This window comes from Ramularia collo-cygni, assembly GCF_900074925.1.
Source record: "Ramularia collo-cygni strain URUG2 genome assembly, contig: RCC_scaffold13, whole genome shotgun sequence".
In the NCBI taxonomy this organism is placed as follows: Eukaryota; Fungi; Ascomycota; class Dothideomycetes; order Mycosphaerellales; family Mycosphaerellaceae; genus Ramularia; species Ramularia collo-cygni.
Genome location: NW_019716267.1, coordinates 696,290 through 720,916, shown reverse-complemented (window position 1 = coordinate 720,916; position 24,627 = coordinate 696,290). Strand labels below are relative to the sequence as shown.

General features: G+C 52.3%; 10 protein-coding genes; 4 read left to right on the top strand and 6 right to left on the bottom strand.

Moving 5' to 3' along the window:
- Positions 1-920: 920 nt before the first annotated feature.
- On the top strand, positions 921-3,584 carry RCC_08201 (uncharacterized protein; the record flags this gene model as incomplete). XM_023773453.1 has 5 exons in its annotated part: positions 921-1,186; positions 1,255-1,653; positions 1,720-2,389; positions 2,448-2,582; positions 2,640-3,584. The coding sequence occupies 5 exons, from the start codon at positions 921-923 to the stop codon at positions 3,582-3,584; spliced, it is 2,415 nt and encodes an 804-aa protein (XP_023629221.1).
- Positions 3,585-3,875: 291 nt separating this feature from the next.
- RCC_08200 (related to multiprotein bridging factor MBF1) lies at positions 3,876-4,419 on the bottom strand (the record flags this gene model as incomplete). XM_023773452.1 has 2 exons in its annotated part: positions 3,876-4,196; positions 4,264-4,419. 2 exons carry the CDS (start codon positions 4,417-4,419, stop codon positions 3,876-3,878), a joined length of 477 nt encoding a protein of 158 aa, XP_023629220.1.
- Positions 4,420-4,998: 579 nt separating this feature from the next.
- RCC_08199 (uncharacterized protein) lies at positions 4,999-5,862 on the bottom strand (the record flags this gene model as incomplete). Its single annotated transcript, XM_023773451.1, has 1 exon — positions 4,999-5,862. One exon carries the CDS (start codon positions 5,860-5,862, stop codon positions 4,999-5,001), a length of 864 nt encoding a protein of 287 aa, XP_023629219.1.
- Positions 5,863-6,409: 547 nt separating this feature from the next.
- Positions 6,410-8,494, top strand: RCC_08198 (related to calponin; the record flags this gene model as incomplete). Its single annotated transcript, XM_023773450.1, has 1 exon — positions 6,410-8,494. The coding sequence occupies one exon, from the start codon at positions 6,410-6,412 to the stop codon at positions 8,492-8,494; it is 2,085 nt and encodes a 694-aa protein (XP_023629218.1).
- A 409-nt stretch (positions 8,495-8,903) lies between these two features.
- RCC_08197 (uncharacterized protein) lies at positions 8,904-14,459 on the bottom strand (the record flags this gene model as incomplete). The annotated part of the gene is made up of 1 exon (XM_023773449.1): positions 8,904-14,459. One exon carries the CDS (start codon positions 14,457-14,459, stop codon positions 8,904-8,906), a length of 5,556 nt encoding a protein of 1,851 aa, XP_023629217.1.
- Positions 14,460-15,122: 663 nt separating this feature from the next.
- Positions 15,123-16,190, top strand: RCC_08196 (uncharacterized protein; the record flags this gene model as incomplete). Its single annotated transcript, XM_023773448.1, has 1 exon — positions 15,123-16,190. One exon carries the CDS (start codon positions 15,123-15,125, stop codon positions 16,188-16,190), a length of 1,068 nt encoding a protein of 355 aa, XP_023629216.1.
- Positions 16,191-18,607: 2,417 nt separating this feature from the next.
- On the top strand, positions 18,608-20,479 carry RCC_08195 (related to ferric reductase FRE2 precursor; the record flags this gene model as incomplete). Its single annotated transcript, XM_023773447.1, has 1 exon — positions 18,608-20,479. The coding sequence occupies one exon, from the start codon at positions 18,608-18,610 to the stop codon at positions 20,477-20,479; it is 1,872 nt and encodes a 623-aa protein (XP_023629215.1).
- A 44-nt stretch (positions 20,480-20,523) lies between these two features.
- RCC_08194 (uncharacterized protein) lies at positions 20,524-21,120 on the bottom strand (the record flags this gene model as incomplete). The annotated part of the gene is made up of 1 exon (XM_023773446.1): positions 20,524-21,120. The coding sequence occupies one exon, from the start codon at positions 21,118-21,120 to the stop codon at positions 20,524-20,526; it is 597 nt and encodes a 198-aa protein (XP_023629214.1).
- A 512-nt stretch (positions 21,121-21,632) lies between these two features.
- On the bottom strand, positions 21,633-22,760 carry RCC_08193 (uncharacterized protein; the record flags this gene model as incomplete). Its single annotated transcript, XM_023773445.1, has 1 exon — positions 21,633-22,760. One exon carries the CDS (start codon positions 22,758-22,760, stop codon positions 21,633-21,635), a length of 1,128 nt encoding a protein of 375 aa, XP_023629213.1.
- A 463-nt stretch (positions 22,761-23,223) lies between these two features.
- Positions 23,224-24,233, bottom strand: RCC_08192 (uncharacterized protein; the record flags this gene model as incomplete). XM_023773444.1 has 2 exons in its annotated part: positions 23,224-23,899; positions 23,992-24,233. 2 exons carry the CDS (start codon positions 24,231-24,233, stop codon positions 23,224-23,226), a joined length of 918 nt encoding a protein of 305 aa, XP_023629212.1.
- Between the last annotated feature and the right edge of the window lie 394 nt (positions 24,234-24,627).

Genomic DNA, 24,627 nt, shown 5'->3' with positions numbered 1-24,627 from the left:
GATTTTGTAATTACGGCCAGCTGATTGAGAACGTGGTCATCGTATCGTCGAATTGTGACCCGGCAATCTTGCCTTTTCCTGTTTGGGGGAATTCCAAGTAGTGATGTAGATTGGTAAGATGTACAGAAGTCTCTGGACAGGGGCGACATCGGTGATGAGAGTATCAAACTTTCTGGAACGCGAGAAGATGCATACGCGCCTTGACTGCACCAGAGTCGGGGCCAACAGGCGTCCGATCAAGTTGATCAACAGCATATTAGACTTCAGTGACCCGACGATCGCTGTACTCCATGTGGCATGCATGTGGCATTGATCGACAATGCGGCGAACTGCGATTCCAGGTCCCTGGGTCCGGTCTCATTAATGGGAGCAGGACATGGGTCCAGATCGAAGTCCTCCCAGAATTTGCTGTTCATCGTCTTCTCGGCATCTCAGGCCCACCACAAGGGGACGAGCATCGACCATCAATGGCCATGTAGACAGGAATAAACTTTGAGCCGCCACGTGTTGGGATCCTCCCGTCGAGCTACCGCCTTCCCCAGCGAAGGGCAGCACGCGTCTCGCATGGCCGGGCCTTTGCACAGGACGAAGGATCGCCGCGRGCGGTGCTGTCAAAAGGACAGGTCCGTCGCCATGTGCGGGTTTGCTCTCTGCTCACCAGGTGTCAGAGCTAGACGTCAGCCACCTTCTATTCCTCACCACCGCTTGGCCTCTTGGGATCATATACGCTATTGATAGCACCGTCCGCTTTCTATGTAACTGTATTCATGTATGCGCCGCGAGATCATCAATCGGGAGCCCTGACCTCAAGGCACAATCGCTGCTGCACCAGGAGCACAACGATCCTGCGTTGGAGGCAGCGTCTTACAAGATCCCACTGAGCCAACTGAGACTCACCTCTCTTCGTAGCATTCATCACCATGGACTCCCGCCTGCGTAATACGAGTTCTGGGAAGCCTCCAGCGCGAGAGATGGATGAAGCTGCCCAATCAACACCACAGCGACAGCTTCCCTTGCTCTTACCCCAGCCTCCAGAACCAGTCGCACTACGGCCACCTGAAGAAACATCAGGTCGACAAACGTCTTCCTTGTCTAATATAGCACAAGATCAGGCCCGTGAATCGAAGGGAAACCATAATCTTCGTGCGTTGACCTCCCCGGGAGGCTCTGGTTCCAGCTCGGTCAAGTACGTGAGATATAAACTGCACGTTGCTTTCGAAGAATTCCACACACTGACGATCATCTCCCCGCCAGATTTACACGCACGGGTAGAATAAGCAAAGCGGCCAAAGGGCAGAGGATCCATGCCTGTCATATCGATGGCTGCGAGAAAGTCTTCTCTCGGGCCGAGCATTTGAGAAGGCACCAAAACTCTCACCGGCCTGGAGAGTTTGCCTGTGATATACCGGGCTGTACGCGGACGTTCACTCGAGAGGACTTGTTGATGCGTCACCGGGCGAGGCATGTTGGCTTGAGCGAGGACCCTAATAGACGAACTTCTGCAGGGAGTCAGACTTCGGCGCCTGACGCAGGCTCATTGCAGCCCCTATCCTCGATTCCAAGAGCTGTTACATCTGGTGCCAGCACTGATGTGAGTGCTCCGCTACCTGCAGAATCAGGAAGCGATGTTCAGCAGTCACAATCGTCCTCCAGGTACGAGTTTCTACACAACTTATCATTCAAGACCTCAGTATATTTTGTGGGCTAACTGTGGTCTAGTCAAGTGCCAAAGAGACGACCGATCCCACCTAATGAGCTCTCGAATGTTCGAATTCCCATGGAGGTCCATGGCCCATTTCTAGGCTTTCAATACGATCCCTGGAACGATTCACCTCCCTGCGCACCTTCTATATTTGAGTTCGACTCCCCTGAGGAGCGATTCGGACCGCACTACTTCCAGCACCAGCCTATGGTCGTCGGAGATGTTGCAAATGCTCCCATGCTCGCGTACGATTACCAGTTCTGTCCTCCCAGCTCTCCCACGTCTGACAGCTCTTCAACGATGAACTGGCAATGGCCCCTACTCTCGCGTCCAGTTTACGAAATGCCTTTTACTCTCGACGATCTCTCCTGTGATTCTCTCCCATACAGCGCTCCTGCAATGACAGCCTTGACGCGAGAAGCCCTAGAGCAGCAACTTGGTCTGCCGGAGGTTGTCATCGGAGAGGATGATTTGGTCCACGGCCAACGCTACATCGATTCATACTTCACATGGGTTCACGATCAACTTCCGATCCTGCATAGACCAAGCTTGTCTCTCGCTTCTCGCCAAGAGTCGCCACTCCTACGAGTGGCGATTCTGGCTCTTGGAGCACAGGCGCTTGGTAGCCCGTCGGATATCTCTAATTCACACAGATTGCATGAGAAGTGTGCGAAGATATTGGAGAATGTAGGCAGACCACATCTCGTCGGGGATATGTGTCTGAAATGCTGATATTCTATTACAGCGAACGGTTCAAGGAAGACATACGCACAACATCAGCGACATGCAGGCGATTGTGCTTGTGGAGATGTACTCCATATTTAAGTCAAAAGATCCTCCGCCTAGTCTATCAACGCCTTTTGAAGAAGTCTACTGTGTTGTAAGTACATCCAGCGCGACCTCTGTCAACTGGGAACTATGCTAAGATCCCATCTAGMTTTCCAACGATCCTGAAGCACTGCTATCCATACCGCTGAACCGGCCAGAATCATCATTTTCAGGGGATATCGAGATCTTCTGCAAGCAGCGTCTACTACTCGCCTGCTACACGCTGACCCGCCAGCACGCATTGCTATTCGGCACTCTCTCATCTCCAAACCTTTCCGCCAGCGCACTRGATATACCTTTTCCAACACCACAGACTCAATGGGACTCCCCCTACCCCATGCTACAACCTTCATGTAGCATCAATACCCTCTCCGAAGCCCTTACGACCATCTCCTCAGCGAAAGACCACCACGACGCCTTCCGATCTATCCTACTCGTAACTGCCCTCTCAGACCCCAACACAGCTCTCGAATCTCAAATCATACCTCTGTTAAAAGTCATTGAGCCCTCCCCACGCGTGACTCTTGCTTTACACATCATGATGATGTGTAAGCATACGCCAGTACGGGATCTCCTGGCTTTCATCTCCCTAGAGAAAGAAAGGTCCAATGATGCTCTCGCGCAGATTGAACTTCAAGACTGGGTAAGAGGGAAAGTTGAGAAGGATTTTTGCGTTCAAGCGGCTCTGGTGCATGCGTTTGCGGTTTTGAAGATTCATCGGAGAGAAAAGAGGACGGGGTTGTTGTTTCAGGAGTGGGGGGTGTTTTTGGCAGGGGTTGTTATTTGGGCGAGATGGTGGGTTGGTGGGAAGGGTTGGGATGGTGGTGTTGGTGTTGGTGAAGAAAAATCGGCGGATCTTGAGAGGGATGTTGATGAGATTATACAAGCTGGGACTTCTGCTTTTGTTGGGCGGAGAGATGCTCGGAATGTGCTTTCGTGGGTGAGGAGAGAACTTGAGATGCTGAGTTCCTCGCGCAATACAGGGCTTGTTGGGAGGGCTTTGGAGATTCTCCGGAAGATGGTTTTGCTAACGGACGAGGMGGCTTTGTTTTGAAGATGCGCCTTTGATTCTTGCTGTTGTTTAGCCTGATACCCTGATGATTGATGAGTTGAGGCCAAGTCATGTGCCTTACCTGGTCCATGTTTTTGACATTTGACACAAAGTGAGAGGGGAAATTCCTCACATGTGACATTCGCCGCTCAGAGTGATCCATAATGAAGTCTACCTGATTTCCACCATCGAGACTTCTAGTCATCCCCGCCACAGGTAAAAGTTCCAACCCTTGAAGGTTCCCATTTCGCTAATTCATTCCATGCAAATTTCCTCCCCTCATCCATCGCTAGCTCACTTCTTCTTGGGTCCCAGCATGGGCTCCCCGATATTGGTGCCCGTAAGCCTCACATTCGCAGCCTTCTGCAACTTCAGCACAACATCCATGCTGGGGAAATCTGCGCCTGTCCGCTCCAGAGCCGCGACAGCCGCAACGTCGACGTTCGCCTTGGCCGCTAGATCCTTTTGTGTCATGGTGGCTCCCTTTTGGTTCTTGAGCTTGGTGCGCGCCGTCTGGAGGGCTTTGGAGACTTCGTCGGGGACTTTCTTGGTGGCTACGGGGCCATCGGCACGGTCGACTTTTGTGAGACGTTGGCCTTCGGGGTTGCTGCTGACCTGAGATGAGGGAGCATGTTTAGTGGGGGTTTCAATGATGAAGATATGTTGGATACGGCCTTCTTACATTGGCGGTGGAGAACTTCTTCTCCGTGGCGACGATGGCACCGCTACGCTGGGCGGCATTGAGAGCGCTCTTTCCTTTGATGGTCGTCTCGCGCTGAGCGGTACCGGCGCCGCGGACCTTGCTGCCGATCTTGGTAGTGGATTCCCAGTCGTCCATGTTGTTGGTCGTGTGATGTGTGTGGTTGTGGAAGGTGGGGTGTCGTAAAGATGTTTTGTCGAGTCGAGATGGATCGAAGCAGCAGGTGACTTGCTTGCTGGTGATGGAGGGCAGATGTGTGACTGAAGGACGTTTGGGATGTGGAGTTGCAGTCACGTTTGTCATGGAAGTGTCAGATGTTACTCATACAAATAAAGGTAGCGATGTGATTCTATGACGTTCTTTCCGACCGACTAGGGAGCACGTGTCAAAACCTATGTGGGAATATCGAATAGCAAGGTACACATGGCTTTGCCTGCCAGCTTGAATAACTACATAAGATAAATATGTGCACAGAAGAATCTCCGCTGCGTGTTCTGCGATCAAATGGGTATCTGTAACGTCGGAATCGTCAACTCCCATCTATGCCCCGTCCCAAATCTTCATCGCTTGCTGCTTCATGTCCGTAAAAGACGCCACTTATTGCAATATCCAACGCTATGCCCAGTTGAAACCTGCTCTACGATACTCCGTCTCCATCAAGAGGCTTAAAAATCGCTTGAAATGCCTCGATACAAACTCTTCTCAAAAGCGTTTATATCAAGCATTTCTTGATCGCTTGCCACCTCTGCCTGTACCGCTTCCATCCTTGCGATCGCTACCATCGTTCAATCCGTGAATATCAAAGTACTCCTGATATGGCATCTTCCGCTTGCCGCCAGCTCCCTGACCCAAGCTGAAGGCTGTGCCCGTGCTGCGATTCTCGGTGCGTCGACTGTGCGTGGCGTGTGATTTGGTCATGCGGTTTGATCGTGGGATAATTCGAATGGTCTCGCTCGCGGTCGGTGTGGTTGAAGAGAGAGATGGCTGTACTATCTCCATCTCGGTATCATGGCTGCCGTCTCTGTCATGGTTGGTGGGGTATGCGTGTGGAGACTGGAAGGTGAAATCGCTCTTCTGCGGTGCTGTTGGGTAGGGCAACTGCTGTGGCGGTTCGGAGACCACCCTTCGGGGGACAATAGCATCGACGTCGGAGATGTCGCTGCTGGAGTTTGCGGCTAGCTGGGGCTTCCTCTGTATTTCCGGGCTACTGCTCCTCCCATCGTCGTCCTTGTCGTCGTCTTTTGCCGGCTCACTCTCGTCTTCGTCGTCAGTCATGGTGTTGGTAGTGAGCGGTTCTTGTTGTCGGGTGGCGGCTCCGTCGCCTATAAGTCGTTCTGTCGCCCACTGCCGCACTTTCCAGCCCTCCCCATCCATGAGGCCCAAGTTGCTTCGGTCCAGAAAGCCCAGCAGATCGTCGAGAGCATCTTGGTAGCCGGCTGTCCGAGCATGTCTTTGAGAGTTGGCGGCGTTTCTGTAAAGTGTGGTGACCGCCTGCGCGGCCGCTTTAAAGTCGGGCAGTAGTTCCGCCGGTGCTGGCTCGCGGGCCGGCAGCGACGTTGAAAGGTGTCGCATCGAATCCATGTTGCTAAGATGTGTGTGATGTTGGGAGCGAAGAGAAAGGGTGAGCGGGGACGTCAAGCCCGATGATGAACAGCAAGGTCAAGTCAAGCTTTGAGACGAGACTGCTGCTTGTCCTGGACAAAGGCTCTATCGCACCCCGAGACCAATAGACACAAGGAAGATGTATATGCTCGTCGAGCCGGCGATGCGGTAAGTAAGGAGGATGTGTGGTGGGCTGAAGGAGACAAGACGAGTCACATGTGATCTTTCCAGGTTGTTGGCCTTCTGGAGGATTCGCCGAAGCCGACCCTGAACAAAGAAACACTCCACGTGCCTAAGTGGGGTAACGTTAGAACTAACTTCCGCTAAGGTACGTAGGTATGTTCCGTCATCTCCATAACAATTCACCAACGGCAGCAAAACATCCAATCCCTGCCAACGACGACTGCTGCGCCTCTTGCCACACACCTCACTGGCGTCCGTGGGAATTACAATGAGCATTAACACATCTTGATCTCTCTGGCCTCTCTCCCACAATCTACCACCGCGAATACCATTCCTTCCCATCATGGCTTCCGTTTCATCCCTGGACGCGGACATGCGCAACCTGCGCATGTCGCGGTACACTCCCCAGGCCGCCAATGAGGTGCGAACTTGGATTGAAAGCTCTCTGGAGACACCTCTCCCGTCTGGCGATCTGCTTGAGGCTCTAAAGGACGGTGTGGTATTGTGCAAGCTGGCCAATCTCGCGACTCAGTCTCACAGTGGAGCAATCAAGTTCAAGAGCAGTCGGATGCCCTTTATACAGATGGAAAATATCAGTCATTTCTTGAGAGCCTGTGAGATRGCTCCTCTGAATATGCCAGCTCATGACAGATTCTTGACCGTCGACCTGTTCGAACAAAAGGATCCGGCGCAAGTGTTGCAATGCCTGAGTGCATTCAGTAGACAGGCAAACCGAATCAATCCCACTAGCTTCCCTACAGTAATTGGCCCGAAGAAAAGTGGCTCGGCCCTATCACCCGCTACGACTGGTTCAGGCGCGGGATACATGAATGGGGGCTCGTTCAGGCGAGTGCCCAGTCCGACCAAGAATTCCTCCGCATTGCCATCTAATTCTACCCGTCCGATGAGCCCAGCCTTGACTGGCGGCTCGAATGCTTCACAATACACAGATGGCGGTTCTGCAAAGTCATCGTCCGGTCCAGTTAGTAGTTGGAGCAAGAGAAGTGACGAAAACAACTCTTCCCCAGCGTGGAACATTCACCAGTATGGATATATGGGTGGTGCATCTCAGGGCAATCAAGGGATAAGCTTTGGCGCACGACGGCAGATCACCAGTCAGGGTCCGGCTGTGCCTAGTCTGGCCGAGAAGGAAAAAGTACGCAAGGAGAAAGAGGCTGAGGCGGAGAGACTCCGACAGGAATGGCAGGAAGAACAGAATCACAATCGCCGGGTGGCTGAAGAAGATGAAGAGCGTGCGAAGCTTGCCGAGGAGCGCAAATGGGAGGATGAGACCAAACGGCAGCGTGAGGAGGAGAAGAGACACATTGAGGACCAGAAACGGGAGTGGGCAGAGCAGGAACGGAGATGGGATCAAGAAGAGGAGGCGCGAAAACGAGAGGACGCTGCGTTACAAGCGACAATGTCAAAGAAACAGCCACCCGGGAAGCCTAGAGTGCCCAGTTCGAGTGTGTTGAGAGGACAGACTCTTGCAGATTATCAGAAAGAGCAGGCTAGACTTGCACAAAGTGCAGAAGACGAGAATGAGACACCAGAGAAGCGCCGAGTGCGAGAGCTCGAACAGCAGCTGGAAGAGGCGCGAGAGCGCGAACGTCAGTACCAAGCCGAACGCGAAGACCGTCTACGCAAGAACAATGATGTAGGACGGCCACAACCGACTGCAGTAGAAACGACAGAAACACAAAGACCTCCCAGTCCGCATGAGAGTGATGTCAGCTGGGTGGGAGATGAGCGGGAGTACTCTCGCCATCAGTGGCAATCAAGACGAGAAGCTGCACCCTCGAATACCCCTCAGGCGCAAGTCGGCTCGACAAGACCTCTGCCATCAGAGCCTATATCGAAACCACAGAGGCCTCTGCCAACCCCGGCAGCCGCATCAGTGAATCCACCTTCATTGCCCTCAAGAACGCAGCATGCTCCCTCTCCATTCAGCAGACCATTGCCTACACCATCCAGCCAAGCTGAACCCACACCCGAGCCTTATCAGTCAGAACAGAGAACACCCAACAGAACCGATCAATTCCTTGCCAATAAAACAGCACCGACGACCCCGCGGCCACAGATTTCAGCTTCTCGCGAGGCCGGCGACACGTCTCTAGAGCAATCCCAGCTCCAAGACGCCCGCATCGCTTCTCAACAAAAGACCAAAGCCGGTGCTTTCGCCAGCAAGTCGCTGTTAGAGCGAGAGATGGAACGTGAACGCGAAAGACAAAGGGAGTGGGAATCCAATCAGCAAAACGTTGCGAATGCTCCCAGAGATGTGGCGCAAGGCAGTGGAGAAGGACAAAGCTGGGACGTCAATCAATATGGCTGGACAGGAGGCGATGGACAGAACAAAGGATCTKGTGTTGGAAGTGGCATTAACTTTGGAGGGAGAAGGCAGATTATTGGACCGAGAGCACCCAAGTGAGTGTGAGATGAAGTGAGCATTGGAAGGCTGGGTAGATACCAGGAAACGTTTTCTTTTGAGGAGGGAAGCTGTGATGTGTCTTATGCTTTATGATTGCTGTTTGTGATTATTCTTGAATTGAATGCAATGGCTGAAGTGGCGAGATTCGAAGGCTCGTTCAACTCTCATTTAACTCTCTCCTCACGTTGCTTCGATTTGTTGGCCATGATTGTCCGTTTAGAAGCGTAGCCATCGATTCACCGCACAGAGACTCGTGATTCCCGCCACACCAATTGGAAAGTCAAAAATCAATCAGGATGACAAGTACTCCTTACGCCCCAAATCGCTCCATAGCAGTGACCTCTGCTGTCTCGCGAAGTCAAACCAGCCGACCCAAACATCAATATCCAATTTACTGACTCAACCCCCCCTAGAGGTCCCTCACAACCAATTTCGCACCCGAAGCAGCCGCGGGACAAATACTACCCGCCGAACAAGTTGCGATCGAAACGGTTGTGAAAGCCGTAACAGTTCTCGTAGTGGAGGCTCTGCAAACAGAAACCGTMACTGTGAGTCCACCTCCAGGGATAGGAGTGACGGCAATCTTCTCGAGAGCTGTTGTGCCGATTGCGGGAATACTACCCGTGATGGAGTTGAAGTATACGCAGCTTGTGGGTGTTATGTTGATTCCTAAACAGGCTGGGTCGGTATTGCAGAGTGCCATGCAGGATTCGGAAGTGGAGGTTGTTTGGCGGCGTGGGTTATTGTTGGCTGCGGTGTAGGTTATTCCGGTGAGGGCTGTGTTGCAGTCGACTGCGTAGGTGACGCCTTGAGTGTTGGTGTAGTTCTGTCCGTTTGACGCAGGACAGAGGGCTGCGGGCGGTGATGGTGTTGGGACAGTAGTGGGTGCTGTTGAAGAGTATGGTGGGCTCGTTATAGATTGTGAAGGCCCTTGGGTGGAGATTGGCGGTGTATTGGGATCACTGCTGGAAGGTGGAACACTTGATGTCACTTGAGAGCCGGAGAGCGATGTGCTAGAGGCGGTACTCGTGCTGGGGATCTGCGAGCCTGGGAGTGATCTGCTAGAAGCAGTGCTCGTGCTGGGAATCTGTGAGCTGAAGAGTGAGGTACTGTAGCTTGGTGAAGACGATGAAGACGAAGCGTCTCTCGGTTGAGTGGAACTACTTCCAGAYGTGGAAATGGCCCTGGATGAGCTTCCTGGGATGGAGACTGAAGGAATAGGAGTCGAAGCTCCAGAAGGTGACATTCTTGGAGTTGATGATACGATAGTCGACGGTGATGCTGTAGGAGTTGATGATGCAACTGGTGAAGGTGACGAAACTCCTGGCAAAGACGAGCTAGTTGAAGACGGAGGTATTCCTGATGTTGAAACTGTCGCCATCGATAAAGAAACACTTGCGCTGGAAGAGGAAGCTCCTCCTGGTGAAGAAGCGCTCAACGTAGCTGGTGTAGATTGAGTAATGGACGAGTTTCCAGCGGAAGAGATTGTGGTGCCAGAAGTAGAGAAACTGGACATGGAAGGCAAAGATACTGTCGTGGTCGACAGGCTCGCGTATGATTCAGGGGGTCCAGGTATGCTAGTCGAGCTAGTAGCTTGCGAGCTCGCCAGTGAGTAGGAAGGTACGATGCCATTGTCCGGGACCCCAATGGCACTCACAGCTCCCGGGGCAAGCGATGTACTGTTTACAGAGTCGAACAGAGTACAGTCCGAGTCCACATAATTGAGCGCAACACATCCAAAAGTATCGGTACATGCTTGCTGACAATCTCCAAAGTCCTCTGTGTAGAAGCGCTTAGCAAGACCTGTGGTATTGGCTCTGTCGTCGGGAATTTCGCTGCCAGTGTAGACTATTCCACACGTAACAGCATAAGTCGTCTCATTACTGCTGGAGCATATGATTTGTGTGCTGGCAGATGTGCAAATATCGGCTGTTTCCGTTGCGCATGGTGCTATTGTGGACGAAACGGATTGTGTGGTGATTGAAGGGGTCGTGGAGCTTCCGGGGAAGTCTGTTGGCGCAGCCGTTGTGGCAGCTAATGAGGACGAAAGCTCCAGCGATGAGACTACGGTAGATGCCATAGTCAACTGACTAACAATAGAAGAGCTCGACGCCACGTTTGTACTTGGACTCGAGGAAGGAACTGGTTCACCAGAGCTCGTCCTACCAGTCGTAGACGATAGTGGAGGCACGATCAATGAGGACACGATACTCGAAGCAGACGACGTGATGGAAGTCGGCAGTGGGACGCCTGGAGGGGTGCTTGATGCAGTAAATGTTGTAGGGGATATTATCCGGGTCGTTGTGCTAGCCAGAGCCGTGGAAGTCGCCTGCGCGGAAGAGCTGGACACCGTCGAGAAAGTTGAGCTTGTAGAAGCCGCAGTTGTGCATACACGGGTAGTGGCCGAAGGTGCAGGCGCATCAGGTCCGGCAGCATCCAGATAGTAATCGACGTTGATCGCACCAATGGCATTCACGTTCGGGTCCTGGAAGAACATGTTCCCCCCATTCTTGAGGTAGCAAATTCTAGTATTGCTCGTCCAGGTGAAACCCGTGCATGCGCCATTTTGGCCGCTCGAACATGCAGCGAAGCAATCGTTGAAGTCAATATCTTCGATCCTCGCGTCGCCTCCCGGGAAGGTGTCGTTTCCGCAACTCAAGAGGTACTGCACACCACACGTATCCACCACAGTTTGACCGTCGCTAACAGGGCAGCTGGCGCTTGACGCAGGATTCGTGGATATTGGAACTGGTGGAGAAGTTGTGGATGCTTCGGCCAAGGTGGTCGCTGTACTGAATAACGTGGACGCAGTAGTCGTAGCGTATGTTGAGTACTCGACCGCAASTGGAGGGTTCGGAACAGGCACGGCGGCAACGACATCTGCAGATTGAACCGTACCAGTTACCTCGCTGAACAGCGTACAATTGTAAGTAGCAACGTTGAAGTTGAAGGCTACGCAAGGGGTCTCGGTCGTATTCGATAGCTCGCAAGCAGCCTGACAAGTCGTGATGTCAGGATATAAGATGCGCTTAGCGATTGGTAGTCTGCGCTCGAATATCTCGAAACTTGCCCCCAGGTCTCGTTTATCTGGTCCAGAAGATGGCGTTGCGGAAGGAGGGACGAATGGCTGGGTGTCATAGGGCGGCGGCGACTTGATGTCACTATCTTGGACAACCGTTCCAACATAAGCAACTCCACATGTAACATTGTAAGCTTGTCCGCTACCTGAGGAGCAAGTTGTCGTAGTATCGACTGGCGCACAGAGCGTGACCGCGTCTGTTGGGCATGCTGGTGGAGGCGGATACACTGTTTCTTGTGGCACGTCAGACGTGGTGGTGACCTCGTTTGTGCTTGAAGCGGTAGTTGGCAGGACTGTAGGCGATATTGGTCCTGAAGAGACGATGAAAGACGATGGTGTTTGAATGCTGCTCGAGGCGGTGGATGATTGTGCAGCGAGTGTGCTGGAAGAGATTCGGACGCTGCTTGAGGCAGTGGAGGATGACACCGGGAGAGATGCAACGGGCTCGGATGTGGGTTGAGCACTACTCGACCCAATTGATGTTGGGAAGGGGGAAGAAGAAGCTACGGGAGAGGACGAAATCTGAACACTGCTGGAAGGTGTGGAGGTCGGCGCGGYGGAAGTAAGAATCGTTGAAGATGTCGTTCGGGCGCTGCTTGACGGCGAGGAACTCTGCTGTGCCGATAGGGAGGACGATGCCAAGGTGCTCGATGCGGTGGCTATAGTTGACGAGACAGCCGATGTGCTAGTCGCGCTCGTTGGAGTTGTGCTAGTCGCGCTCGTTGAAGTGGTACTGGACGCACCCATTGAAGTGGTGCTAGTCGCGCTCGTTGGAGTTGTGCTAGTCGCGCTCGTTAAAGTGGTGCTAATCGCGCTCGTTGAAGTGGTGCTAGTCACACGCAATGTGGAAGACCCGACTGCACTGGATGTGCTTGAGGCTACAGGTCCGCTGGAACTCGAATCTCCACTGCTTGAGCTGCTGAGCAGGATGTTGGAGGAGCTGCTCGAAGGACCGCCTGTTGAGCTTGAGGTAATTGGCGATGATGACGATGGAGACACCAATGTCGAAGATGTAGATATTGCCCCAGAAGAGCTCGGTGAAGAAAATGTCGACGATGAAGATGTCGACGATGAAAATGTCGATGATGAAAATGTCGACGATGAGAGTACCGGCGATGATGAGGGTGTGGAAGAGGCTACAGAGGAAGGGACCGTTGAAGACGATGTCGATGAGAAGGCTGACGAGGATGGTGTTGAAGATGCCGCAGATGAGCTTAGCGACGACGAAGATGTCGAAGACGTAAAGGTCGATGGCGAAGACTGCAGCGCAGAAGAAGTCGTCGTCGTCGTCGTCGTCGTCGTCATCGTCGTTGTAGACGAGATTATCTCAGATGATGTTGTGGTGGTGGGAARGGGGTCAAATGTGCTGCTAGCAGAGCAAGGTGTACAACTCAAGCCTGGCTGGCTCTCGGCAAACGTCAAAGTCGTTCTTGTGCTGATGCTTGAGTCCAGACTGCTGGACACAGAGAACGTCGTTGTTGAGCCAGAAGTACTACTTGTTGAAGCGGCCGGGTTTCTAGTTTCAGTCAGGGATGTCGAACTTGATGGCCCGCTCGAACTGACCGCCGCCACAACTCGATTAGAGCTCGTCTGGTCGTAGAAGAAGTTCATGAAGAGAGGCGAACTGTCCAACTGCGCTCCACCTGCGATGCTTGCCCAATTATGGGACCATCCCGCAAGCGTATACTGTGTGATAATCCCGAGATTGTTGCTGTTGCCGAACACGTATTTGGTGATGCCAGGAGCGGGCGTTGTAGTTACATTGACTGTGGAATATCCCTGTCGCGTAGCCCAAGCTTGCGTCCAGCGAGGAATGGTCGGCAGTACGCGGCCATTACGATTGGCCTCTCCGTAGTAATTGATTGTGGCATCACCTGTTCCGTGGACCTCTATAAACGGGATATTGTTACGACTCGGGGAGCAGACTCCGACAGGRGTATCGACAGGGGATACAGTCAAAGGATCACCGGGACCGGCCACTCCCGTATAGAATGCTCCAGAGTTCGCAGCAAAGACCGAAAATAAGGAACTTGTGACGGGATTGCAAGCCAGAACGTTTGTAAACCCACCGCCGTTGCTGAAGCCAGACGCCCACATCCGGCCAGTGTCGACGCAAAAGCTTGCGGTTATGTTGGCGACGAGAGCCCTAACAAGACCGATGTCGTCGACATTATTGTTATTGGGGTTTGACTGGAATCCCAGATTGACTCCTTGAACATACACGGCGATTCCGTACGSATTGATGGTAGCATCGTTGAATCTAGTCTGGCTTTCAATTTCCAGGGCAGTGGCTGACGCTCCCGGAAACGCAAAGATCAAAGGAGAAGCCCTGAGCGGATCGTAAAATCTGGGTATGTGAATCCTGTAAATACGCGTTCTGCCATCCGCAGTGACGGTACTGTATTGCACACTTGCTCCATCGGCCACGAGTCCCGACGGCAGGGCCTGTCCACAGYCAGACGATGCGTTGACATTTCCAGCAGCGAAGGGAACGGCATAATTTGGGTTTGGTGGAATGGCACGGACGAGAGCCTGGCCTGTCCCTGCATTGGTGAGACCTGTGAAGGAGGTCTTGATGTAGCACAGATTTCCCGTGAAGACTGCAGCTCGACATCCCGCATAGGCATCACACTGCGCTATACAGGCCGACAAGCTTGCAGCTGCCGCGTTGGTTGCTGCGCCTGCTGGATCCACGTCGGAATTGCAGGTGAGGGTATAATTGCTACCGCAGGGGCTGACGAAGGATTGGCCATTGGAGCCCGGGCAGACGGGGGCATTTGGGGTGACGGCGCCAGTGGTCGWGCAAGCAGATTGTGCATTGACGGTGGAAGTCCAGGTGAGAGCGAGCATGGCCGCAGCGCGTAGGACAGCAGACGGCGGCGCCATGATGCGGTCGGGAGACTTTACGTCCCGGATAACGGGGCTGTGGATGAGAAAGACGGCACAAGACAGAGAAGAAAGGTCAGAAATCTTACCCGGCTGGGCGAAGTGCCTACAATGGCATTGGCATCGCGACTGTCAACAGGATCTGCATTCCTAGGAGCTTAACGCATTCCACGACCCTCGCGTACGGTATGGTATGTGGACCATTTCGGGCATGTGCGAACTGGGGTGACCTCTAATATAGGCCAGCACACGTCGGCGCATGCTCCGCATAGCTGGTGTAGCCATCGTTCGGATCCGACGGCATCGTTTTCTGTTGTTCATGTCATTTGCAACACGCGTCTTTCTGCGGATGGGGCAATGTCGCCCTGTCACTTCCAAAAGTAGCGACGGGCGCCGAGAGACAGAAGAATAGACGTGGAAGGCGCCGGATCCACTCGCAATCTCTGGTCGCGCCCGATCATTGATGCTTCTGCACAGCTCGGGTGATGTTGTGGTGATGTTCGAATGTGATGGCGTCGAAGCACGAGGTAAAGTAAAGTACCTAGGTTCTTCCTTGGGCACAATATTCTAGCGCGGCTGCAAGCGAAATGAAAAGGCTGAATCAAATCCCATCAATATCCAAACCATCCTTTCTCTAAAGTCCTTGCATGCCGGCCTGTGAGCATGACTCCTCCACTTTCCTCACTCTTCGAGGTTCAGGAGATTCCCAATGCCGGACGCGGTGTCATGGCCAGATGTGCCATCCCAGCTGATGTTCTGATTCTTCAAAGTGGTCCGCCGGCCTTTCATGTGATTTTCCGGCAGTACAGAACAGAAACTTGCGGCTTCTGCTTTCTATGGGACCGTGGACGGACGCTACCAATCAAGGACGGCGAAAGTGCAAAAGCCTTTTGCTCGTCAACATGTCAGTCGCGGTGGGTGGAAGAGCAAGGGGAGCTCGGCGTGAAATCATGGCGACTCTTGGCCTCCTTCGTCCGTGCCAAAGGCAAAGGCACAAATACTGATGACCTAATGGCCGACGAACCCAAACCAGATCAAAACGCCATCAAAACTGCATGGCATGATGCTGAGATGGATGCAAGAATACTGCAAGAAAGCAGATCTCCCGTGGATTCCGGCCAAGTAACGAAAGCGAGCCGGAAACGCGCAGCCGCCATCCAGCAGAAAATCGGAAAGAATGTGGACGCCAACATGCTTTCATACTTCCTGAACGGAGCGCTCCTGTTTCACAAGAAATCCGCCATGGTGGAAGACGTCATGTGCCTTGCCAAGGACGATACGCCATATCGAAATGAAAATGACCTTCGCAAGGGATGTCACAGTTTTCTTCAACTCGTGTCTATACTCCCAATCGAACTGCTCTCCGTCCTAACCCCGCAACTTTGMCAGATCATGGTCCAAGCAGACAATCACAATGCTTTCGGCATTCGTGGTGGCGGCGAAGATAGCGAGGAATACAKGGGATATGGCGTGTATCCTTGTGCGAGCTACTTCAATCACTCCTGCAAGCCTAATCTGAAGAAGCGAAGGGAGGGAAGGTCGTGGGAGTTTCGTGCTGCTGTTGACATTGCCGCTGGGGATGAATGTTGCATCTCGTACCTTGGCGGTGATGAAGAAGGTCTGAGCTTTGCGGAACGGCAGGGCAGGTTGGAGGAGGTGTGGGGATTTGCGTGTCGTTGTGTGCGTTGTATACAAGAAGGTGGTGAACAGACTCGTGACATCCAATGTTAGCACTCGTCTGTAGGCTGATCATGTAATGGAAAGCCAACAAACACCATGGCGAGTTCCAAGATCCACGCACACTAGCAATTCCAAGCTTCTACAGACCAGGAGCATAGCACCACCCAGTCGTTGTCCTCGGTTGTCATATGATACGCTCCACGTGCGGAGTCCGCTCCAATGGGAACACAGCTCATACTAGCTCTCAAATTCGTTTGGAATTCCCTGAGAAGAACATCGTCGGCAGTGTTGGAAGGGGAGACACTCTTATTCTTGCAATAGTTCAAGTAGTCAAAACGTCGGTTGATGGTCAAAGGAGTTGTCGTTGCGATCGGTTTTCAAAATTCAACCTCTCACAGAGATGCGCTCATATCTCAGCAGCAGTGTTTTCCTTTAAGATACACTGAGATATACGCATGTTGGATGCAACCACGGCTCAAATGCAGCAATACCTTGAAACCTTTGGCTCTCGACGTCGCATTGATATTTTAAAGAACTCTTGAACATTTAATGCGTCGTCAATAGCGATGGAATATACATGCCGAATAAAATTGATGACGCCGAAATAAGATCCTCACCCAGAAGCAGGAGCTAAGATAAACTTGGCAAATTTCAAGTGAATGAATGTAAAGGGGCAAATTTCATGGATGTTGATCGATGCCTTGCCTTGGAACCTTCTATATACGGAATGAATACAGGAAGACATGATGCTCGTAGATAAGATGTAATACTACATGCGGAGATAGGGTACGAAGCTATAGGATTTGGCAAAAAGAAAAGAATTGTAGAGAAGGTATGATTTGAACTGTCAGAATCCTTATAGAGAGCCATGCAGTGTTAGGAACGTCCCCAACTGTGTGAGAGATGCCACTTCCGCTCGAACTCAGTGTAGTTTCCAGAACGAGAGAGGAGTATATGCGAGGCAAGGAACTGATTGCGGCGTCTCAAGCAAAGGTCTGGCGTCTTAATGTGTTGGGATCCGGTGTGGGGGGACATGTTTGTTCTGCATATCACAGCCCTGCTATATTCGAGAAATTGTCGTAGAAATGCTAGCACAATGTTTGCAAATACAGGATCAGTTGGCCACGTTTCTCGCAGCTACTACCGTTATKAAGAACAAGCAGGGTCTAGATTGAAGGACCTCGAAGAACCCGTTTGAGACAATAGTATACAGTACAAGTTGTACCTGCATAGGTCTTGTCATACAGCCAGAATGATACCTCCATGTTTGTGCTAAGTTCGTTGTCGTAAACTACAGGTATATTCCAAAAAAAATGCTATAGCACTGTCCGCGAAATCGTGAGGATCAAAACAATAGAAAAGTTGCAAGTGAGATGGCAACTACAAGCAAGTTAGGAATACATTCGCAACAGTGAGTCGACTTTGAGTAGCTGGCGTTACTGTCATGTGAATAGAGTGACGTTTGCAACATGGCTGTAGCGATGGACGCAAAAAGAGGAAAAATGACAGCTGCTGGCAGGATCTTGATAGCTAATACAATCTCGTAGTAAGTTGCAGGTAGCTGATGATTGGAAGGACAAGTACAGTCGAAATGGTGCGAGATAGTACCTAGGTAGTTTAAAATGACAAAAACAAAAAAAGATGTGCTGCGCAGAAGGATTCGAACCTCCTACTACAACACCGGGACAAGGGTGATCTTGACATACATTTCAGTATACTCCCGCGGAGAGCTGTTTCATGTTAGGGGCGGTTGGGTAAGAAGTTCGTTGCACGTTACTCACGCTCGAACTCTCAACCTTGAGATGACTACCTGAGAACAGGTTTAAAAGTCTCACGCGCTAGCCAACTTTAGAGAATAGTTAGTACTATTCGTGGTATCAAGTAGGATCTGAGGAAGACTGACTTGTGCCACGCGGGATTGAGCTGCATGATTTCTTGGCCAGCGCCTTGAGATAGTATATCAAACTGTGATATTTCCACCGAGCTTTTGCCGGCCGGGGCCGCGGTGCACGAGTAGGTAGGTATCTTGTTCACCTTCATCGCTACGCATGTCCGTCTGACATTTCCATGAACAGTTCGATGTGATTACTCGCAGGTTGAAGTCGTGATCTGTTGAACGATTTTCGTATCACAGAAGCAACCATGCCGATGAACGCGACATCCTCACGTCGGCATCTTTCACCTCCAAAGCCGTCGACCGCCAAGCCCAGCCCGGGCCATGTCTAGCAATGAGCAAGTTTCCACAAAACCACGCCTCAGCACGCGATGACCACGCCCATCACGGCCAATGTAGCTTTTCGCCAGAGCATCAGGTAGGGAAATGCTYGCCTTGAAATTTCACAGTCCACGTTCACTCACGCACGCATTCAACACCTTCCATTTCCTTGCAATCTCCATGTCCTGACCTCACCTCTCCTCTTCGCCACTTCCCCGAGGCACCCAACGCAACAGCGATACATCTCCCCACCATGAACACAAACAACAACATCGCCCTCGTCGACAAACGGCACATTCAAGACCACTCCCAAGCCAACACCTACTACTGGGGCTACGCATCCCGCACACTCCCCTGCACCAAAGATGTCGGAACCTGCGAATATCTCGACGCCGTCTACGGCATGCACGTCACCTCCATGCTCTACACTTTCATCCTCTGGGGTGTCATTCTGGGAGTCCTCCTCATCTGGTTCCTCTGTCGAATCTGGCGAACAGAACCCCCTTCCCATGGACCCAGCAGCCTCCTCTCCCAACTCCTACAAAAAGCCTCCCCATGGAGACGCCATTTCCTCCCAGACGCCCCCTTCCGCTCCCTCTTCGGCCGAGTCTCCCGCCTCCAACTCGCAATCCTCTCCGCCATCACAATCTACCTCTTGATTTTCTCCCTCGTCGGCATAACCTACCGCACCTGGCTCACCCCAATATCCGGCTCGCCCCTCCTCCACAACACCCGCACAGGCCTCGGAGGCTGGTCCGACCGCATAGGAGCCCTAGCATACGCCTTGACCCCCTTCTCCCTCCTCCTCTGCCAGCGAGAAAGTCTCCTCTCCCTCCTCACAGGAATCCCCTAYCAACATTTCAACTTCATCCACCGCTGGCTAGGCCGCATCATCTTCGTCCAAAGTTTCCTCCACACTCTCGCCTGGACGCTCGTCGAGGGGAAATTCTATCAACCGCAACCGGACATTTACAAGAATTTCATGGCGCAGCAATATGTGGTTTTCGGAGTCGTGGCCATGTTCCTCATCACGTTCCTCACGGTTTTCAGCACGCAGTGGGCAATTCGCAAGACTGGATATGAATTCTTCAAAGCCGCGCATTGGGTTTCCGCGGTGCTATATATCGGAGCGTGTTGGGGCCACTGGGATAAACTATGGTGTTGGATGGTCCCTTCTCTCGCTCTCATCGTCTTCGATCAAATGGTGCGATATGGAAGAACAGCATACCTTCACCTCCATGGAAAGCGACATTCCRGCGGCTTCCACTCCGCTCAAGCAGAGATGAAAATCCTATCCGATGAAGATGGTGGCAAGGTCGTGAGATTGGACTTTGATTTCGAACACAAGAGAGCTTGGGAAGCCGGACAGCATTTCTATCTTACATTTCCGGGATTGAGTCTTTGGCAGAATCATCCTTTTACAGTGGCGAGTGCGCCGGAGGTGAATCAGAGGATGCAKCATCATACGTATTTGTTGAGAGTGAGGGATGGACAGACGAAGAAATTGGCGGAATTGGGGAATGGGAGTACTGTGAACACAATCCTTACCGGACCCTATGGACATGGATTCCCGACGTATGAATGTCAGCATGTTCTCGCCATCGCGGGCGGGACGGGCGTCACGTTTACTCTACCGATTATCTTCGAGGCGATACAGCAGTTTGTGAACAAGAGGGCTGTGATGGATTTCGTGTGGGTTGTGAGGAAATGCGAGGATCTTCTTTGGTTGGGCGAGGAGCTTGCACAGTTGAAACGATTGCTGGATCAGGCATCTGGATTGCGGATAAGTATCTACGTCAGTCGGGAGAGCATGTCGGAAAAAGAAAAGGGAAAGTCAAGAGATGAAGAAGTGGAGAGTAGTATTTCATCACCAACTTCCACCACCGATCTGCTRGAGGACCTCCTCACCATCCGACATCCTCGCTTCAGCATAAACTTTCTGAGAGACCACCATCCCTCCGTCGCGGAGCTTCTGGCAAACTTTCAGGAGAGGGTGGGAAATGTTGGTGGTTTGGCAGAGATTGTGGGAAGTGGACCGGAAGCCATGGGTAGTGATCTCCGAGCTGCGGTTGCAGCAGCAAAGGACGGTCACGAGTGGAACTTTTACTGGGACTCAAGAGAGTAGTATCGTAGGAAATTCACTTCTATGGTCGTCGACATCCAGACATCTCATCCCGTGTCATCCACTCTTTGGTCTTCGCACTCGGGATACTCGGCAACTCCCTCGCTCCACGTCCCCACCACTTCCCTCAATCTCTGAGAAGGACGGCCATCCTCATCGCTGACATCCGTCCCGGCCTCCTTAAGAAAGGCCTCTCTCGTGACTTCCATCTCCGTGTCCTCGAGATTCTCCTCCCGCAACTCCAAATCCCGCTTCCGCAACGCCCAAAAGACGACGTATCCACCTCCCTCCGACGCCTTGAACCACTCAATTTGCTCCCTAAAAGCAGCATTAAAKCTCTTTTCGTTGCTCACCGCTTTCGCAGCATATGTCTTCATGGCATACTTTGGGTGGCGCGTGCCAGAATACGCCAGCACATGTTTGTCTTTGTCAAAGCCGCATTCCTCTCCAAGCTTCTCGACAAGAATCTTCCAGGACAAGCGAAAGGCACCCTTTGCGTTCCGATATCGACGGAGTGCGCCGGGTTGGWCGAAGTCGGCTGCGTCGAACGTAGTGGAGTTCTTGGTCTCGAGGTAGTGGAACCTAATTTTGTGGTTCTCGATCTTGAGTTTGGTGGACTGTCTGCGGACTGCTTGATGAGCCATCTGTGGAGTTGGAGAGGCTGCAAGCTTGATGTAGGATTTTGTCGAGTGGCACGCGCGAGGAGTGAAAATCCCTATTATTCGACGCGCGTGGAGGTGTGATCTGGATATCGCTCGACTGGTGCAGGTAGGTTATTGTGATGTACATGGATGATCGGTGTTAATGTTAGTGTCGGTGGTGTATGTGGTTGTTATTTATTGTAGCGGAAGCCTGCGCGGAAGTGTACGCGGCCCGGGTGTGAAGGGCTCGTGCTGGTGTTGAGTGAATGAGAATGCCGAATAAGTGAAGCTGATGACTGGGAGAGTGCGGAAAAGAAAATGTGAACCGTGGTTCCGCTTCGGGAAGGCATCTGACACTGACTTGCAAATTCCTCTCATGTTCCGCGTTCGTCGCTTCCTCCCGTCATCTGTGGTGGATAGAAGGAACAACCATGAAAAAGCAACACGGCCGGCAGGTGTTCCATTGTTGCCAATGTTAGTATTGCAGTAATGTACAGGGTGAATGGGCGAGATCATCACCAAAACCTTGCCAGCGGCATCCCTCCAATTTTCCTCTCTGCACACTCCCTCGCCTCCATAATTCCCTTGTCGGTGCTGACAGCCATAATCTCGCCAATCTGCGTCAACGGCTTCACTTCACCTGCTTGGCGGCCTCTCACAACACGTCCGAGATCCCGGCTATTCAGCATGATGCGCTTCGTTGGCTTACTGATCATCTTGGCCTTGGTCAATACCGGTCTGCTCTCGTAGTACTTCAATCCCAGCCATAGACGGCGCGATGCGCGGTTTTCTTGGGTAACAACGCCCTCTGCTTCGAGCATCTTCGGATCTGCAAAGGCCTTTACTGGCAGCGTGACGGATTGGTTGGGGATTTCAAGTCCCATGGCGGAAATGGTGATGCCCTTTTGCCGAATGTCGAGTTCGGTGCGGAGAGCATGGCGGCCTGCGATGATGGCGATGGTGTCAAAGTCGAAGCGTGTTTGGCGCAGGTCCTCCAATCGAAGGTGGCCAAACTGTGTGTAGATACTCCGCTCTTCGACGGAAAGCTGTCCAAGCACTTGCTCCTCGACCACCTGCCTCCTCAGCTCGGGACTGCTCTCATCACTCTCAATCAATTCCCTCAGTTCCTCCTCCTGCCCCTCTTGTCGCTGCAGATACTCCTTCCTCCTCTCGAATTCAAATGTCCGCTCCYCGGCCAACACATCCATCTGCGCCCGCACATCCGCGATGAAGCGCACAATCTGTTGCGGCCAGCCTTGCGCCTCTAGATCCTCCAAACTGCGTCGACTGTGTTGCTCCGCAAATTCCACCGCATCGGGCATGAATCCCAGATTCTGCAATTGCGCCCTGTTCAATCCCTCTCTGACCACCAGCGCCAAGGCCGCTTCAGGACTGTGTTGATCTCTGCCTGCAGTGCCATGCGGGTGGTTGGTAACGTGGTGGTCATCGCGAAGGCCTGGCGCGAAGCATGATGAAGGAGGCGATGCTCCCCCGAGTTTGACGTGGGAGAGGAAGCCCTGTCGTTGGAGGAGAATGGCCAGGGATAGATGCCATCTCGTGTAGGGGATTGAGGTCAGACCGAGGCGTGCAAGTGATGCATTCTGGAGATGCGAGCAGACATTGGCCAGGTTGACGAGGGACATGATGCTTGAGGGAGGAGGTTGCTTCAGTCCGACTGGTCGTGTCTGGAGTAGGTGTATCCTTGATTTAGAGATTCCACTCCGATTTCCATGTGATGGTCCTGCAATGCGATGCGCTCCTCGACGATCCTCCCCTCAATCAATGTCGGTGATGATGATATGGATGCTGTGGACTACAAATTGTCGGGGGCGAGGCGGTCGGCAGACCTGCCGCACTCGATCATGGAAGCTGGCCGACATCTTGCTCACTTTACCTCCTTCACATCACGACAACGGCATCATCAATAGCTTGGTACCATTCTCCTCTTCAATGAGCCACTGACATCAACGAGTTACTTCAATACTCTCCATCCAGAAGCAGCGGACGAATGAAAGCTTCAAAAAAAAACCCCCCCGTACCATACCATACCACACCATACCATACATTCCTTCCACCAGGTCCTCTTGGAGACGGGATGCTTCCACTTCAAACTGGATCGTTGAGAAATGCCTCAAACACCGTCTCCTTATGACCATTCTGCAATTTCATCAAACGCGCCTGAAATGATCGCCACCGCTCCTGCGTCTCAAGAAACTCGCGCAACTGCAACCTCTCTTCATACTCTTCAATCATCTGTCCGTGCTTTTTGCGCGCTTGAGCTTCAATCTCGCGACACCGCCGCTCCAGTCTCGCCGCATGGGTCACTGAGAGCTGGTGGCACCGGTTGGTCTGAGATGTTTTGCATTTTTCTTTCCTTTCCTCTGCTAAATCACGGAACATTTCGTTCCTGCGACTGTCCAGGTCCTTCCAGTGTTGTTCCTCCCGCTCGGTAACCTCGGCACACGGGTCCTTCATTTTCTGGTTGTCGAGCGAAAATGACCCTTCTTCGCGGAACGATTTGCGAATGGGATGCTGGCCTCTGCTCCCGAATCCATCTTCCCATCCAAGATTCTGTGTCGCCGCTAGCGGGAGGAATTGCGATTTGTCTGGCTGAAGATTGAAACTCGCTGCTAAGGATGCAGACCGACGGCTGGCAGCTCGGTCTCGGGGTGCTGCTAGGTCTCGGGGTGCAGCACATGCCGCTGCCGCAATGAGTCCTCTCAAAATCTCAAGCTTGACTCGCAGCATGGTGACTGCAAGAATGGATTGGGATTCGTCATATCTAGGAAAAACTGTCAGCAAACGACACGGAATTCCTCTCTGACTGGCAAATGTGGCTCTAGACATGCTCCCTGCCCTTCGAGCATGACCTACACTTGATTCCGAACCGAGGCATAATAGCGATGGCCCGGCCAGACTTTGCCCTCAGGATCGAGCTGGAWCCTGGTATTGCGCTCGTAGGCCTCGAAGGACTCTCGAACCACTTCGAGGTCGGATGGGATGGATGTTGGTGACAGACTGTTTCTGAGAAGCTTCTTCGCTATAATCACAAAGGCAGTCTGGTCGTCCGGATTGAATGTATTAATCGCACGATCAATGTCCTCGATTGTAGCCATGTTGCTGAAGATGTGTTGTTGAGGGATGTTGTAATGAGCAGCAGGGTGGAAGTAACAGTTCGATGGAAGAAGGAGACATCAGCGGATATAGGCAGTTGCGACTTCGTCTTCGAATGGGAGATAAGTGTACCTACTTTACCTGACACTAACAATGGCCCTTCCATTGTAATCAAACATTTTGAGAGAGGCAACCTTGAACGGGACGGGAGACTCGGGATGCTTCGAAATTCAGGGCATACATCTCACGGGCTCCCCGTTGAATTTGGGATCGGAAATTTCCACCTTTGCTCCAGCTTCTCACATGTAGACAATTCATACCTAATCAGACCTTGACAGAAGCTTTGCGCATATCCTGTTCCAATCGACATAATCATAGGGATGTCGCTCCGTTGAG